At 44.2% G+C, this 17246-nt stretch overlaps 2 protein-coding genes across 6 annotated transcripts in view; both read left to right on the forward strand.

Moving 5' to 3' along the window:
* DNAJC6 (DnaJ heat shock protein family (Hsp40) member C6) overlaps window positions 1-8541 on the forward strand; it is a 41713-nt gene extending 33172 nt beyond the window's left edge. For 4 of the 5 annotated variants that reach the window (XM_088060558.1, XM_014250928.2, XM_014250927.2 and 1 more), the window contains 6 exons: window positions 662-730; window positions 1332-1466; window positions 3232-3489; window positions 4033-4178; window positions 5195-5371; window positions 6309-8541. In XM_088060558.1, coding sequence (XP_087916684.1) covers window positions 662-730; window positions 1332-1466; window positions 3232-3489; window positions 4033-4178; window positions 5195-5371; window positions 6309-6410 — 887 coding nt within the window. In that variant the 3' untranslated portion in view covers window positions 6411-8541. The remainder of the gene's footprint in view (window positions 1-661; window positions 731-1331; window positions 1467-3231; window positions 3490-4032; window positions 4179-5194; window positions 5372-6308) is intronic. The other variant, XM_088060557.1, reaches the window with a different exon arrangement.
* A 1068-nt stretch (window positions 8542-9609) lies between these two features.
* LEPROT (leptin receptor overlapping transcript) lies at window positions 9610-14722 on the forward strand. The gene is made up of 4 exons (XM_005521231.3): window positions 9610-9679; window positions 9896-9971; window positions 10755-10941; window positions 12112-14722. The coding sequence occupies exons 1-4, from the start codon at window positions 9664-9666 to the stop codon at window positions 12226-12228; spliced, it is 396 nt and encodes a 131-aa protein (XP_005521288.1). The 5' UTR covers window positions 9610-9663; the 3' UTR covers window positions 12229-14722.
* Window positions 14723-17246: the final 2524 nt, after the last annotated feature.

The raw sequence follows: 17246 nt of genomic DNA on the forward strand, positions 1-17246 counted from the left end.
GATGCTTCCCATAAAACGACTCTAAACCGCAGGAACCCCACGGAACAGGAAAGAGCTTTTTGTCTCTGGACTTAAAGTATATTCAGCATCTCAAGTGTGGTGGGATGAGCTGAGTTGTGCTCAGGCTTAATTAATAGGCTATTTATATAAGTACAAAAAGAGGCCATGAAGAAAGTCTGCCCACATATTCCTGTGGTTCTGAGGTCTCCTTTGAACCAAACTACCGTTAATTGCACTAAACGCAGCCGTATTTAGAGAAAACAAACATCTGTTGGTGGTTTTAGTTGCAGGCACCAATTTTCTTTAGCTCCAGTACTAACCCTAACCAAATTCACAGCTGAATTCGACTGAAGAGAAGGAATTTTCTTCCATTTGTTTAAAAGTTCCCTAATTTCCTCCTCCTCACCCCAAAAATTTAACGTGTAGCCCTGTCTGAAACACATTCAGTCATGGATTTGTTTGTGCCTGGTCGTCTAACATGGGAGTATCTCCTGGAAAGTTGGAAGGGATTTTAAGGATCATCCAGTGGATGATCCTGCCATGGGCACCTCCCACATGAGGCTTTTAGAGTTTGTAGGGTCCCAGTGGCTCCTGGTGGGCACTGGGCTGTGCTGGTGTTGCTGGGCTGCTTTGAGATGCTGATATCAATCATTCTCTTCAGCTTCCAGCACTCCAACGGTTTCCATCCAACCAGATGTTTCCAGTGGTTGGGACTGGCCCAATAAAGCAGGTATGTGGCATAAAATTCAGGGTGCTTAGCAAAAAAACCAACAAAACCCAAACCTTCAAGGAGCTCTGAGAGGGAAGAGACAGAGGGAAAATGTGACTGAAAAGAACAGGTTTCCTCTAAAGATTTCCATATTAATAAAAATCTGTGTTTGTTTCCTCAAGAGCTCAGAGCAGGACAGGTGAGGGTGTCCAGAGGTTGTTCCATTCCACACAGAGCCATGGGAAAAATTTGGGAAGTGCTGTGCATTCCCAGGATGCCACTAAATGTTTGCACGATTCCTTCTAATGTTGGAAGAGTGTGTATGGCCTCCCAAAGTTGCTTCCTGAAGGGTTCTAGTTCTTAAAATATATCCATGTGTCACAATTCCTCTGGCGGTGCAGACAGTCTGGGAACATTCCTGCTGCTATTCCTAATTGGGAGTGGGAGTGCAACAAGTCTGAGGCTGCTGAGGAACCTGACAATGGTACACTCAATTTTAATAGCAGTCTTCTAATATGTGGCTGAGTGCTGGGGAAGAGCTGCACTCATATCAAACAGGAGGAAAAATGTTCTTTTTTCTTTTATATATATGTATTTTTTTATTTTTTTTTCTCTTTTTAAGGTGGTCTAGGAATGGGAAGTAAGTCTGCTGCCACCAGTCCTACAGGATCCCTCCACAGCACTCCCACTCATCAGGCTAAACCCCAAACATTGGATCCATTTGCTGATCTGGGAAGTCTTGGAGCGAGTTTAGCAGGTTTGTACCCCTTATTAAAAAAAAGGAAAATAATAAATTACCAGCATTCTTTTAGAGAAATAGGCTGAGCAGCTTGGTATGTGTGGGGCCTCTCAATCCACCTGCGTGTCAGTGCTGCTGCCAGGCTTTCCCTTCTGCCTGATTCTCTGTAAACTCCCACAAATCCGTGCTTTTCCTGATCCCTGGACAAAAAATGTGCTGGCACCGTGCAGGGAGCTCAGCAGGCTCCACAGATTGTAAAGCACCGACCTCTGATAAGTCCAAACACGCTCTGCCTGAGGATGCTCTGTCTTCAAGTGCTGCTACAGGCTTGGGAGGAGAATTTGGCTCTGCAAAGCTGCTGGGCTTCTTGAGGAATTGCTTCCTTCTAGACTTGAGTCATTTTTCTGCTTTGTGGGAAAAGCTGTGGAATTGATTTGCCTCTAATTTGCAGTATTATCTAAAGGTGGGGTATTTGCACCCAGCTACAAAGCTTGACTGCTTAGAAAAGCCTTTTCCCTTTGTTTTATGTCATAAAACAATCAGCAAACCCTCAATTCCAATGCTGAAAAGGCACTTGTGAGAAATCATTGAAGCTTTCCTTAAAGCCCAGCATTGTCTGAGTGTGGTAAATAGATTTTTCTTGCCTTTGTTGCTGCCTTCAGCTCTTTGCGAGCCCTTGTGGTTTGGTGTGATGTTTGTTTTCCCCTTTGCGTCAGCCCCAGCATGGGTCTGGAATTAGGTTTCCCAGTTCCCTCTGCTGGATTTCAGGCTGCTCTGCAGGAGCAAAATAAAAAGTCTGCCAAGCCCCACGTCAGAGCCACCCAGGCCCTTTTAAAACACGCATTCTGTAGGAGAGCGGTGGGGTTTAAAAACAAACGGCTCGGCATCCCCAGGATATTTAAGCACATTTTTGCTGGTCGTGACTAAATCGAAAGCACTTCATCCAGTTTCCATGACACATTTCCAAGCTGGGGGTTGAGTGTGAAATAATAAAACATCGACCTGTGGGGTACCTCCCACAAACACCACCAGAGCTAGGGGAGCATCCCCTAAAGCAATGAGGTGCTGGGACACATCTCTGTACATGGTTTTAATCAGCACAGAGTGAGGAGATGCGATTTCAACACCACCAGCTTGCTGTTGGCACTGGCACAGGCTGCCAGGGAGCTTCCTCATCCCTGGAAGTGCTCAGGGCCAGGCTGGATGAGGCTTTGAGCACCCTGGACTAGCAGAAAGCGTAATGGAATTGGATGAGCTTTAAGGTCCCTCCCAAATTTATTCATTCTGTCATTCTGTGCTGCCACCATCAGCAGAAAGCTGTGGCTCCTTGTTAGCTACACCCAGCTTTCCCTGTTTCCCCGAGCCACCTCCAACTCCTCAAATCCTCACTCTCGCCCTGAAAACTAAAGCCTTCTGACAATGTTTTCATAGTTTTAGTTATTTTCCCATGGAAGTTCTATAAGCATAAGTTCTTTATCACATTCCTTCTAAGAAACGTCTTTTGATGGACATTTCGCATGACCAGTGTGATTGGGAAGGTGGTAACTTAATTATCCAATCCCTGGTCATTGTCAAGAATTTATAAATCCTGGAGCCAGAGGATGAAGGTTCTTCTTTCCTGTTCTAACACTGAGAGGCATTTGTGTGAACAAATTTGTGTCCTTTAGCGACAAACAACCTCGAGGCAAAAAACCACTCTGCAAAAGAATTGCGGCAGAGCCGAAAGCAGATCTTTGGTTGGATCAGTTCCCAAAATTGAATTCCCTGCTGTTGTTCTCCACAGGTGGGCCCTCGTTCGCCAGCAAGCCCACCACGCCGACGGGCATGGGCGGGGGGTTCCCGCCGTCGCCGCAGAAGCCGCCGCCGCAGCCCATGGGGGGCAGCGGGTGGCAGCAGGGCGCGGGCTACGGCTGGCAGGGGGCACAGCCCAAAGGGCAGCCCGGAGTGCCCCACGCCTCCCCACAGAACAAGCCCAACTACAACGTCAGCTTCTCGGGCACGGGGGCGCAGGGAGAGCGCGGCAAAGGACCCGCCAACGTCGGTAAGATGTCGGGATTGAGCATCCTTCGGATGTCGCTTTGGTTCGCGGGTTCAGGCTAAGCGAGTCGGTCACGGGGGTTATTTGGTGCTTTGTGCTGTCCTAGATGTTGAACTTTGCTGTTCAGGAAGTCCTGCATTCCAAATGAGCTTCCAAAATAACCCTGGAAGTGTCCAAGGCCAGGTTGGACACAACCTGGGATAGTGGAAGGTGTCCCTGCACATGGCAGGGGGTTGGAACTGGATAAACTTTAAGGTCCCTTCCAACAAAAAACATTCTGGGATTCAATACTACTACTACTACTACTACTACTACTACTACTACTACTACTACTAGTAATACCACCAATAATAACAATAATAATAACAATAAAAATAATAATAACACCTTAAAAATAACATTAAGTAACATCTTCCATGAGAACCTGCACGTTCATTAGCACTGGGAGATTGTTAATGTGATTAACCGAAGGATGTATCTTTTGTAGAAAGCCAGTTAGATGCACCCATGCTATGATAATAATTTCAAATCTTTTTGGTTTTCAAGATTCCAAGCCAAAAGTGTCTGCAGATTTTGAAGATTTATTATCTGGTCAAGGGTTTAATGCTCACAAGGATAAGAAGGGCCCCAAAACAATAGCTGAGATGAGAAAAGAAGAAATGGCAAAGGAGATGGACCCCGAAAAACTAAAAGTAAGCAAAATTCTTGGTGATGTTCTCCCAGTCATTCAATGTCCTCAACAGATTTGAAACTCCAAGGTCACACTTCTGTCCTCAACCAGACCACATCAACAATGGCTTGCTCAGTGTCACTGTCTGGGCTGCAGCTCTTCCACAGCACTCCAGCCCTGATTAGCAGGCACAGCTAATTGAACTAATCCTCTGCCTCATTAATCCTGCCTGCTTTGGAATTTTCTCATCTCTCCTCAATAAATTGCCCAACTGCAGATCTCTTATGAAAGGGAAGGGAATTCAGTCTGTCCTGCTCTGTATGTGATACATGAGACCACAAATTGGAATTACAGAAGGAGAGAGAGCTCAGAGGGAAAGCTGCAGCACAAGCCAAGCAAAGTTCTAGAAAACAGAATGATCCTCTCAAAAATTCCTGGTTTTAGCCTTGTGGGAAGGTTTTAACCTCTGGGAAGTGACAGCAGCCACGCTGAACACCACCATCAGCCACAACAGCTGGACAGAGGTCAGGCCATGGAGTGGGCAGCAGTTTTCCCAGCTCCCATTTTTATCTCCACAAAAGCTGTGGAGTCACCGAAGCTCCCAGCTGATTTGGCCTTCCCAATATAATTCTCTTTGCTCTGATGCGTTTTTATTTCATTGGGGAGGCTCAGTCTGGAACTGCAAAATCTATTTATGCTTTGGTTTTCACATTTACATTTTACCTTAGCTGAGCTTGGTTTAGGTGTGCAATTAACCTTGCTAAAGCACCAGACAGTTAAAAACTTAATTTGTCTTTTGACTATTCCATCAAGCATTACTCAGTGTTTTAGCAGGGATGTTGCTCAAAGTCTGTGTTAACTTTCAAGCAGTGATATAAAAATTAATGACAACTAGACAAAGGTTTTCTGAAGGTTTTCTAAAGCACGGAAAGAAATTGAAGATGCTCCTCAGGGACGCAGCTATTCAAATGAAGAAACTTTATCCTGGTGGAATATCTAATGAGAGGCATAAATAGAGACTTACCCTCCTTTCTGCAGGTCCTGGAGTGGATTGAAGGGAAGGAGAGGAATATCAGGGCGCTGCTGTCCACCATGCACACGGTGCTGTGGGCAGGGGAGACCAAGTGGAAGCCTGTGAGTATGGCAGACCTGGTGACTCCAGAGCAGGTGAAGAAGGTGTACAGGCGGGCTGTGCTCGTCGTTCACCCCGACAAGGTAAGGCCGGGCTGCCTCCACTTCAAGGGGAAACTGTCAGCGTGGATTACGAACTCTTGGATGGGATTGCTGGGTTTATTGGGCAAACAGCTCTGTAGAAAGTGGGAGCTCACGATTTCTGCTGGTTTCTGAGAAGTTGAGAACTCTGAACTCATCCCTGGAAGTGTTCAAGGCCAGGTTGGAGCAACCTGGGATAGTGGAGGGTGTCGCTGCCCATGGAATCACTTCAAGGTGCCTCCCAACCCAAACCAGTCAGGGGTTTTGTGAAACCACTGCCAGCCCCAAGACTGTACCTGGAACCTGCTGCTTCAAGCAGCGGAAATTCAGAGCTTTTGTTACCCTCACTGACTCTCAGCTCCGCTGTGCTGCTGGACCACAGTTCCTGCTAAAGGAGATCCAAACCCAACTCCTCCAATGGAACCATCAGGTTGTGTGATTGCCCAGCTCGTGGCTCGTGCTCTGGCTGCTGCCACTTGCTGACCTGGGAGCAACAGCTCCATCTGGGACACCCCATGGGGAGGAGGAAGCTTCCACGTGGCAGGGAATGGAGGCCCTGAGAGTCTCGAGGCTTGGGAGGATGTGGGCTGCCCGAGGTTTGCAGGAATTCTGATTTCACCCAGGAGCTGTGTCAGGTGGCAGCTCTTCCCCTTCTGTGCAGGTAAAATTCCTCTCCCAGTGCCAAGGTTATATATATTATTTAGGAGGTTACATTTATTATGCCCATGGGACAGGGTTTTATCCCACTCTGGGGGTTGTCAGCTCTGAGGAGCAGCCAAGCCAAGAGATTCTTAAGGAAAGCAGCACTCCAGAGTAGCTTATTTTTGTCAAGGAAAAAGTGAAAATTCATGGAACTGCTTGGGAATCTGCTCATGTCCCAGCTGTTGTGGTTGGCTTTGGGAGCTCTGACATCGCTCTTCTCTCTCTGTTTTCATTCCAGGCTACTGGGCAGCCATATGAACAATATGCAAAGATGATATTTATGGAGCTAAATGATGCCTGGTCAGAATTTGAAAACCAAGGACAAAAACCCTTGTATTAGGTACTTTCTCAGCCTCCACTCCAGATCCGTGCTAGTGCTTATTTAGTCTCTTGTCACAAATGTCACAGATCAACCAAACTCCGGCTGGAAATTCAGAAGTTTCAGAAAACTAAGAGCCTAATACTTATCATGAAGAACACGAGAAAGGTTTCCTAGTGCTTGTCTCCAGAATCCTGAGCTCAGAGGAACTCTGGCCATCTGGCTCACCCTACCAGAGCCACAGGGTTACAGTTTCTGGTAACTTTTCTATTTTAGTTTGGATTCCAGTGGGACAAGAGAGAACACATACTGGGAAAAGGTGGAATTGGTCTGTCTCCAACAAAGTGTAGCTGGTGAATTTCCTACTTTTATTTTGGTGTGGTGTGATATGGCAACGCTTCAGTTGAGTTCAACAACTGCTGGTGAGGCCCAAACTTCAATGTACATTTTATTTTTCCTGGGTTTGGATTGAATTATCCAGTTGAAGTGCTCAGCTGTGGTTTAGGCACACTCCTAACAGTCACCATCTGCTGTTTAATTGCTCATCTAGTGTAGTCTGGCTGAAAAGAGCCAAAGCTGGATCCCAGGCTGGGTCAGTGAGGCAGCTGCCCGCTGCTTTTGCATTAATGCTGTGCTTCCCCTCGCGGTCCCGCAGTGAAATGTGCAGGCAGAATTCCTCAGCAAGCGCTTCGGGAAGCAAGCAACGAGCCCTCGATTCCACAGCCCCTTGCTGGGTTTGTTTAGCAGCAGTTTTGGGGGAAAGGGTGAATCCACCTTATCCAAGTGAGGAATGAGCACGTGCTGCATTTCCCATGGTCCTCAGTAGCAGCTTGAAACCATCAAACTTAAAACATCAAACCAACAACTTAAAATTCTGCTGGGAAGGTTTAGAAACTTCCCACTTTCTAGGTAACACTTCCCTTCCTGAGGATTCAGAACTTTTTCCCAGCCCACTTGTATCACCTTTATGCCTTCATCAGCTCCAGAGCACTTGGCCAAGGCTCTTGGCAGGCTGAAACCTGTTGCAACTTCATTTTTCAGATCGTGGTGTACGAGCTGTCACACAGACATCCACAGACCAGGTCTGATTTCTGAGGTCACTCCAGTGCAAATTGATTATCTTAAAAGTTTCTATTGGACCAAAGCAATAACATCACAAAGAAATCTCTCTGTTGCTGAAGCTGAAGCAGCTTTCCTAGCTCAAAAGAAATTCAAACTTCACCCCAAATTCCGGTGTTTTTCTGTAGAGTAACTAAAGCTAGCAGTTTCTTTACCAACACCTATCTGTATTTGAGGGATACTCAGAAGATGGGCAGGAAATAATGTGTATTTACTGCCTCAGGAACAGGTTGCTATCGGATGTGAGTCTTTAAGGCTGGTGGTTTTCAAGACAATCCACTACTTGTTGCACTTACATTTTCAAGTGGCAAAGCTATTACTGCAAAGACAGTGTGTCAGAGTACATGGCTTTCTGTATAAAACTCATCCTTTTGTTGTACTGGTCCATTATTTACTGCCATTAACTGAAAATGTGAAACCAACACATAGGTCTCCTTTTATATAAAAGACCTTAAGATAATAGTAACAAACTGGATGTTATTTATTAATGTTTTGATCCAGTACGTGCTTGTCTTATTTAAAGAGATAACTGGAATGTGAATCATGTTCCTGTGATTTGTTGGTTTATTGTTTCTCATTGACATTTGTAGATATTGTGACCTATGCCAATATAATAAAAAGGATCTCATTACTATAACGTACTTTTTTTAATGATGAAAACCTCATTAGCTTTGTATCGAGTTTGTCACGGCACATAACTCTGGATACTCATCCATTCACAAAATACAAATCCATCATTAAACTTTACCAAAAAAAAAACCAACAAACCCACCCCTCTACCCCACTTTAAGCTTTGATTACTTCCATCCCTAATGTTTTTATGGATGCATGAAAGTATTAGGACGTATGTATATCCAAATAGTTAACTAAAAAAACCCCATTCTTGTCATATCTGGTAGTGACAGAGCTTATCAATGTTCAGGTTTACTGTTTGACTAAATTATTGTAATTTTTGTAAATACGGTATATACTCGATGAAATTGTGACTGGTCTAAAACATTTGTATATACATTAAAAAGCTCAAATTAACATATTCAGGTATCTTTTGTGCTTGTGACTACGAGGTTCAAGTCCTACATCTGCTCCTGTGTGTGAGGGGTGGTGAGCCCTGGCTGGGTCACTTTTATCATTATCCACAGGTTACCATTCCAGCTGCTTTTCCCAAATTATTTGGAAACAACTCGGCATTGCTGTTCTTAGGCTACTGCCTTCAGAGACCCACAGACAAACAAGTCAGCGAACCCACAGTTTTCAGTATTTTTTTTAAGCATTTAATGGATTAAGCCTGTTTTAATAAGCCTTCTGGCTCAAAATTATTTAAAATAATGAAAAATGGGGAAAAAAAAATATGGATCAGGGAAGAGCTGAGGAGGTATCTGAAGGTATCTGGGGAGGGTTACTGAAAAGGTTGTGCAAAATCTCCCTCTAAAACGCTTTTCTTGGGACAAAATTGCCGTTATTGCGTCAAAAAGGTTGTTTTTGAGGAAAAACGCGAAAGGTTCTCCTTGGGGCAAAAAGGCCATCGCTGTATTAAAAAGGCCATTGTGGAAACAAAAAGGCTTCTCTTGCGTCAAAAATGGGAGTTCCAAAGCGTCATCTCAAAAATCCAGGGCTTGAAAAACACGGCTCTAAAAAAAGCTGTGCCTTTCTTAGTGTGGATTAGCAGAAAAGTGGATGATGTAGGTCCTGAGGTGGCCCTGCTTGAGGCAAAAGGGGCCCGGCTCCATTTTTTGGGGTGAAAACAGCGCTTTTCAGGAGTACCCAATAACGGCAGCGCCTGAGGGCCGGGAGCTCTTTAAAGCCGTGTTTGTGGATTCAAATCGCGGCTGCGCACAGACGTTTCTTACGCACAGCTATGAATTTAACGCACACACATATACATCTATTACCCCTATAGAGGGGTTATATATCGAACCAGACCCGTTTATTTGCGAGGGTTACGTGCATTAAACCCCACCCTGGCGCCGTCCCCTCAGGACGCCCCGCCCCCTGTCGCTGTCCCCTCACGACGCCCCGCCCTCTGTCGCGAGCGCGGGCGTGGCGGGAAAAGGCACTCTCGCCCGCTGCCCGCCCTTTTAAAGACTCGGTCACGTGACGCGGGGAAAAGGGGCGGGGCCGGAAGGCGGAAGTCGCGCGGTGCCAACGGAGCCCGGACATGGCGGGCGTGAAAGGTACCGGGGGCTCGCCGTGAGGGAGCGCTCCCCGGGCAGCGCCTCAGCGCGGGGGAGAGCGGCCGGGATCGGCGGGGAGGGATGCCCGGCAGCGGGGGAGGTGGTACCCGGCCCTCGCTGAGGGATGCCCGGCCCCCGGTGAGGCGGTTGCCGGTGCCCCGGGAGGGATGCCCGGTGTGGCGGCCCCGCCTCACCGCCCGGCCTGTGCCGTTGCAGCTCTCGTGGCCCTGTCCTTCAGCGGAGCCATCGGGCTGACGTTCCTCATGCTGGGCTGCGCCCTGGAGTACTACGGGTGAGCGGGCCGGCGCCCTTCCCAAAGCTTGTCCTGTTTAAAATCCATTAACGAAGGCGTTGCTCTCATTTAATGGAGCTGTTGGGCTCCTCCTGCAGCCCCCACCGCGCTCAGGCTCTCGGCACGTGGCAGTTTGTTGTGATTAAACATCACTTCCTTGGGCGGTATTTGCATTTCCATTAAAATAAAAAGACTGCAGGCAGCTCTGTGCTGCCTCAGGAAAAGCGGTGCCACCTTGCTGAACTGCCTATTTTGATCTCACACAAGCATTTTCATTGATTTCCTGTTGGTTTGAACAATCCCACAAGTTTCCATTTGGGATGTCCCCACCCATGGCAGGGGCTGGAACTGGGTGAGCTCTGGGTTCCCTTCCAGCCCGAACTCTTCTGTAATTCCCTCATTTTGTGTCTGTAACGCTTTAAAAATTCAGAGGAGGCTCGTGAGGACTCTGACACAGGGATGAGGTGCAAGGGCATGCCTCCTTTATCCCTGGAATTTGGGAAAGCTGCTCCTGGCCTGCTCCAGCGCATTTCCTGCTCCCTCTGTGGTCAGAGTTGAATCAGCAAAATGATTCAAAAAAAGTAAAAGAAATTAACACTTGCTCGTGTGAGAGGGTGCATGCTGCTCTATCAGTGCAGGCACAACGAGGTGGAATTGCCCCATTTTGGGTGGATTAATCCACTTTTCAAGCCAAAAAGTAGGCTTAGGAGTATTGCACCAACTTTCTGACTGAAGTATCTGTTTTAACTGCTGATGCATTTCTTTTTTCCCCCCTCTCCCCAGTGTGTACTGGCCCCTGTTTGTGTTAATATTTTACTTCATCTGCCCCATTCCTCACTTCATTGCCAAGAGAGTGGGTGATGACAGTGATGCAGCCAGCAGTGCCTGCAGGGAGCTGGCCTATTTCTTCACCACAGGAATTGTTGTCTCTGCCTTTGGATTTCCTATCATCCTTGCACGGGTGGAAGCAGTAAGTCCTCGCTAGTTTTTATTCTCAGACACCACTCACTGGGTGTCATCTTCAATCCTGCTTTTGTTTCGTTATTGTGGAAATGATCTGATGAAATTTTCATTTTTGATCTGAAAAAAAAGAACACTCAATGTGACTGAAAAGTTTCTAGCTGGTTTTGTCCCCCCCTCCAGCCTTGTTTTGGTCCAACAAAAGATAATATCTCCTCCTCCACCTCATGCCTCTCTGTCTCATGACCCTTTTGCATCACTTCTTGCTCCAGCTTCCTTGTTTTTCTCTTGGAATGACTGCTTTCTCCATTTAGGATGCTGCAGACTTGGGGACTGGGGAATGTTAGGAGCTAAAAGATAAAAGGCCAAGCTTCCAGAGCTGCCCTTGTGGCTCTTAAAGCATTTCCCAAGCTTTGGCCCCTCAAAACCTGAGGAAACTCTGCCTGAGTTCTTCCCTCTTTGCTTTCTGAACTCTTCTCTGGTGGTGAGATTTTGGTCACATTTGTCTGAAAGGCAAAGAATTTCCCCTGTCCCATTTCCCAACCACCCAGTGATGTTTTACTGAGTCCTGCTGGATTTCCCCTTTGCTTTCAGTCCTTTAAATTTTGTGTACTTGCTCTGAATTTATTAGTAATGCCCAATTCCCCTGATATTTTTATTTTGGAGTTGTGGCCTGGCAGCAGCAGAACGACCACGAGAGGGAACTCTCAGTCATGTATTTAAAGAGTAAATGTTGCTTATTTAAGTAAATTACTTGTGCAGCTCATTAGGAAAAAAAAAACCTGTTCACTTTTAAATCCATGTTTTCCATGCCTATTACTTATTTGAAAGGAGAACTTTTGGTTTTGTTGCATGGCAATGAAAGGAGAGCATGAATTTCACCAGATTTCTCTCTGATTTAGGTGTGTTTTAATGATTTGTAAGGCAAGTCATCATTTTCTTCTAAATCCTAGCAGTAGCTTGGCTGAAGTGTTTATTAGTGATACGAGTGGCTGCTAATTGAATAATTAGTCACACAAATTGAATTATTTATTGTTTGCCTTTTCTGCTTTTAGCCACTTTCTGTAGTATTTTGATTTTTTATTTTTTTTAGTGTTTTAGCTGATCTAATGCCTAGAATTAACTGCCCTGAGCATCTCTTCCAAGAACTGCTTTGATTGTTCCATTTCTTGCATTTCAGATCAAATGGGGAGCCTGTGGCCTGGTGCTGGCTGGCAATGCAGTCATTTTCCTTACTATTTTAGGCTTTTTCCTTGTGTTTGGCAGAGGAGATGACTTTAGCTGGGAGCAGTGGTAGGAGCTCACTGTGGTGCTGGTAATTTGGAATATTTTACAGCTTTTTTTTTCCCCCTCCTGTTCTGTGTGTATGTACAGATATTATAACGTGTGTGGTATGTTACAAAATTCACGTGGCTTTACATTATCACGTAGTAATTTGCTTTTTGAAATGTACTTCAGCCAAAGGGACAGTGCTGACAGTTGGCTTTGAAGTAGTCACTAAAATCTGGGATTATTATGAATTTATCCTTGAAGAAGTTTACAAAACATAAGCGGATTTACCCATTAATTTTTGGTTTAATTGCAATGTCATTGAGCCATTGGTCACCATTCCTGTTGGGTTTTTAACCATATAATCAAAGAATAATATAAAAATTATCCTCATTGGGATTGCTCAACTTGATCAATCTTTCTGCTTTAATTGGGATGATTAGGTTATTATTTCATTTGCATCTCATTAATTGTAATTTGAGAAAAAATTGTAATTTTTCTTAATGATATAAAGCCAAACATAAGTGATGTCAACTTTTATTGCCTAATGAAAGCAAAAGAAAAGAACCCTGGTTAAAAACCCTTCCACTTATGTTTGTTTAAAGATCATTTTCTCCCCACAGAGATATTTTCTGTCCCTATTCAGTTTAAAAATTGTGCCTGTATTTGGGGAATAATATATTTTAATGCATCTTAAAGCTGACAGGACTTCTGTGGAGGTTCACAAAAGGAGAAACTACCCTCAGGACACTTAAAATCACAATTTAGTGCTCAGCTCTGTATTTTTATGGGTGTGAATTGCAAGGAATTGAGTGTTCTGCTGGGTAGGATTTCTTGTTTCCTCCTTGCTTTTAAAACTTCTTCAACTCCTATTTTTATTTTTTTTTAATCTGGAATAAGGTTGTTATTACATTAAAACACTATATTTTCAAATAGCATTATCCAAGTAAATGTTCACATAATCACACTTGAGAAAATACATTTTTATTACTTTAGTTTTGTAAGAACAGAGGGAAAGGTCAGTAATTAATGACATGAGCGCTCTGAAATGGGGACAGAAATAATTTTGTGGTCCCCAGTCGTGGGATAAGGCTCAAGCAGGAATGGAAAATGGAATTTCAGGAAGGTTAATTCCATGTTTTCAATGGAAATTTCAGCTGTGTGGGAAGGAACAGCTGAGTAGCTGTATTTTATATTGAAGGGTTTCCAGGCTGTCTTCTGCTAAAAGAGGAGTTAACATTAAAGGATGGGTTTTTTCTGGATGTTAATGCTCCATCCAGGACATAGCAGGACAAACTTAAAAAATCCTGGGAATAACAAATTATCTGAGTGTCTTCCTGCTTTTTGAAATCTGTTGGAACTAAGGAAATCCCTTGTTTTAATGATAAATCAGATTTTTTCAGATTAAACATCATCTCCATGTTTAAATCCTGCTTTGTTTTTAAAGAAGATGCCTTTTTTTTTCCTATACAGTGGCATTTTTCACTCAATAATGAGGTAAAACAGTGAAGTAAAACCCAGTCAGTGCCTGATGATAAATTCTTAATGCCATTGCTAACAATTCCATTTAACTCCTCTTGGATTGGGGTTGGATTCTGGAAAGCTTTTACACCATTTATGTACCAAAGGCTGTGAAAGATATCCACAAAACTACTCAATTACTGATGGAGTTTTGGGGAGGAAAACCAACTGAGATTGAATTTTGCCTTAAAATAAATCATTCTTTGTGGGCTCTGCTGTAGTGTGTGACAGGAACAGTGAACAAGGACAATCTCAAGTGGCCAGGAGGAGCAGAAAATGCTGTTTTAAATTGCTTTTTGCCAAATTTTCCCGTTGTACTGTATCCCCTTTGGGCTGTGGTTGGTGGGTACCTCATGGAGGTTGAGTGGAGAAGGTCAATGCTTTTTTTATTATTATTTTTATTATTTGGAGGTAGCTAAGTGCACTAATCCCTAATGTGAATTTCATGCTATTTTCACATGGACTTTAATGTTTAAAATTGTGTTGAAATCATGGAGATCTCCCTTAACCTCTGTCAAGTAAATTTACTTTGTTTTCAAATATGGTAAAATATAATACTTCAGTGGGGTTTTCTTCTCCAGAGCTTCACTCCTGCTAAGCTCTGATGTTCTGTACTGGGAATTCCGTCCCATCCCTCTGGAATGGTTTCTCTGGAATGGTTTTCCTGTGTGGAAGTGAATACTGTGTATCCAAAGTGCCTTAAATTTCCACACAACGCTGATTTTTGTGACTGCACCTACATGGCAAGATCAGTGTTCCATAATCAGCTGGAAATCTGTGTTTTCCAAAGCTTCTTTGTCAATTAATGCTGTTTGCTTTCAGTTGGGAATTCAGTGCAGCTTTTGTACCTTTTGTAACCAGTTTTTATCTCCTGTGATTGATTCCTTGAGATGATGAAGTATTCCAACACGGATATTCAAATATATTCTACTTTTCTTTCCGAGTTGCCTACTAAAACTGACTTTTGGAATTGTCTAATAAACATATCTGATGCTTCAAAATTTGTCTGCCTTAAATTTCAAGAGGTGACAACAGATGGGTGTGAGGTAAAACATGTCCAGTGCTGCTTTCCTGATGGTGGAATGGGAAATTCCAGGAGCCATGGAAGAGGATTTAATGTAGGATGTGTTGGAAAGGTAAAGGATCATCACTTATCTCCTGTGTACCTGGTGGATCTGGGGGGTTTTTAAAAGCATTCCATAAAAAAAGATGGGATGTGAGGTAGTGCTTGAGCTTTTCCACATCCCCTTCTTCCAAGGGGTCTGGAGTAAAATCCTCAGGGATGCGGAGGGCATCAGAGCTCTCCTTCTCTTCGAGGTCACTTCTCCTGGAATTAAGGTGATGAAAATACTGAAGTGGGGAATTCTGATCTCCCCAGAGCTTGGGAAAATGGAGTTATTGAATCCCCCACCATCAGGAGCAGTTTGGAAGAGGTGGAACTTGATTTTCACAGCAGTGCCTTGAGTACGAGGCTTTGGGGAAGGTGAGTGTGGATCAGAGAGCTGCTGTGCACAGGGAATGTTTGGGAACGCTGTTCACCTTTGGCAGAGTCACTTCAGCTCTAGGCTTGAAGCTCCCTTTTTTAACCTGCTGCTGGATTTGGGGGCGGTGTCTGTGTGGGATAACTTGGATTTCCTGTCCCTCCCACCCTCGTTCAGCTGATTTATTTTGGTTATTTTGTCACATCCACTGAGCTGGATAAAACAAACCAGCACTCCCTGTGCTGGTCACAGTCTGGTTTTGTGGGTTCTTCAATCCTCTCAGAACTGGTGACCTTCCTGAGCAGTTGTTACGACCTCGGGTAACTTCCCAAAACCTTTACACAGCCTTTAATCCCATGAAATGAGTGTAATGAGTGATACCCAGACAAAGTGATGTGTTTCAAATCGTGATGTTCAGCTGCAAACGATGGAGAGCTCTAAAATGAGCTTTATAACCCTGATCTCATTCTGAAGGCAGCAGGACTCTTCAGATCCTCCAGCCTTTGCTCTGCAGGGAACGTTCCTGGCCTCTGATGAAGGATGGATGGACTCTCATTAAGCTGGATGCTCACCAGGTGCTAATGAGCCGTTGATTTGTTAAAGTGGCCCCTGCAAACTCCTGGCCAGTTCCTACTGCAGGGCTTTCCAGGGAAAAGCTGATAAAATGGATAAGGGAGCATTGGCTGCTGAATTGGGATCAAATTTTAAAGATCAGCTGGAGACATTTCCTCCAAAGGCCCGTCCTGTATTTATCTTTTTTTATTGGTTTGCTTTTGCCCTTTATTTTGAGGTTGGGTTACATTAAAAATGGGTTACAGGTGTTTATTCCCCATGACCAGTACTTATTTTTTTTAATGGAATTATTACTTCCTACAGAACAGTTCTAGATTGAAATATTCTGGATATTCATCTTTCTAATGGACTGGTTAGTCCCTGCTTCCTGTGCCTCCCCTTGTCTGCCTGTGCAGGAGATTCCACACTTGTCTGGCCACCTCTGAGGGAGATCCTGCTGGGGAGACAGCAGGGATTATAAAATCATCCCTCTTTTCCCTCAGAAAATTCTTAGGGAACAGGTACAAGATTGTTTTCAGGTGAGACTCAACCCATGGCTGTATTTAGTAGAGTAACTTGGATGTAGTGACAAAGTGACACATGGTATTAATAATAAATCCACGTAATGTTGATAATAAATACACATTATACATAATAAGCCTTCCTTTTGCAGATTTTCATTCAGGGAAGACTTCTGTGCAATGATTGTAGGAGGAATTTCAAATCTGTAGTTACAGCAGCCCAGCTGTTGGCATCAAACCCCTAATATTTTTTTAACTCTTTGCCTGCCTGCAGCCAAACTGGTGGGAATTCTGGGGTGTTACATATTTTTAATTGCTTGTTTTCATGGGTAATGCTGAGAAAATGAGTTGCTCACTGTTGTGGAGTTAAAAGAACACAAAGCATAAATCATATTTGGGCTGGAGTTTTAAATTATTTGAAACCCTTAAAAGGAGAATAATTCTGAGGTACTAACAGCAACGTTGGGGTCTCTGGTGTGCCCAAGGGGTCATTTCAGATTATCAATACCTTTGAATTTTGATTTATCACTGCTTGGAACTTCATTTCCCAATACCCTGACTGTGCCACTTTCCTTTTCTTGGTCCAGGTGAACAAATGGCAGATGCTGCTTGGGTGATTTTGGCTTTTTGAGGATTTGGGGACAAGTTAAAGGGTGTTTAAAGTGCCTTTGAAAGCAATACTTGGAATAATAGGATTGAGGGTGACATTTGTATGTTTTGCTCACCCTCTGTTGGAGCAGTTTGATCTGGGGTTGTGATTTTGCTGCTCTGGTATTTCCCAGTATAACAGGAGCCTTTATTCCCAGTTTTCCATCTTTAAAGGGGGATGAAACCAAAACCCTTTACACCAGGCAGAAACAAAAGCTGCAACAGTTGTCACTTCTTGGCTGCTGATCAAATTCTCCCTTTGGAAGTCGGTGGGAATTTGGGATCAGGGAGGGATGAATCCCTGCTTTAAACACAGGGAGAGG

Source organism: Pseudopodoces humilis, chromosome 10 (genome assembly GCF_049639895.1).
Source record: "Pseudopodoces humilis isolate 2021_Gansu_Grassland_sample_001 chromosome 10, ASM4963989v1, whole genome shotgun sequence".
In the NCBI taxonomy this organism is placed as follows: Eukaryota; Metazoa; Chordata; class Aves; order Passeriformes; family Paridae; genus Pseudopodoces; species Pseudopodoces humilis.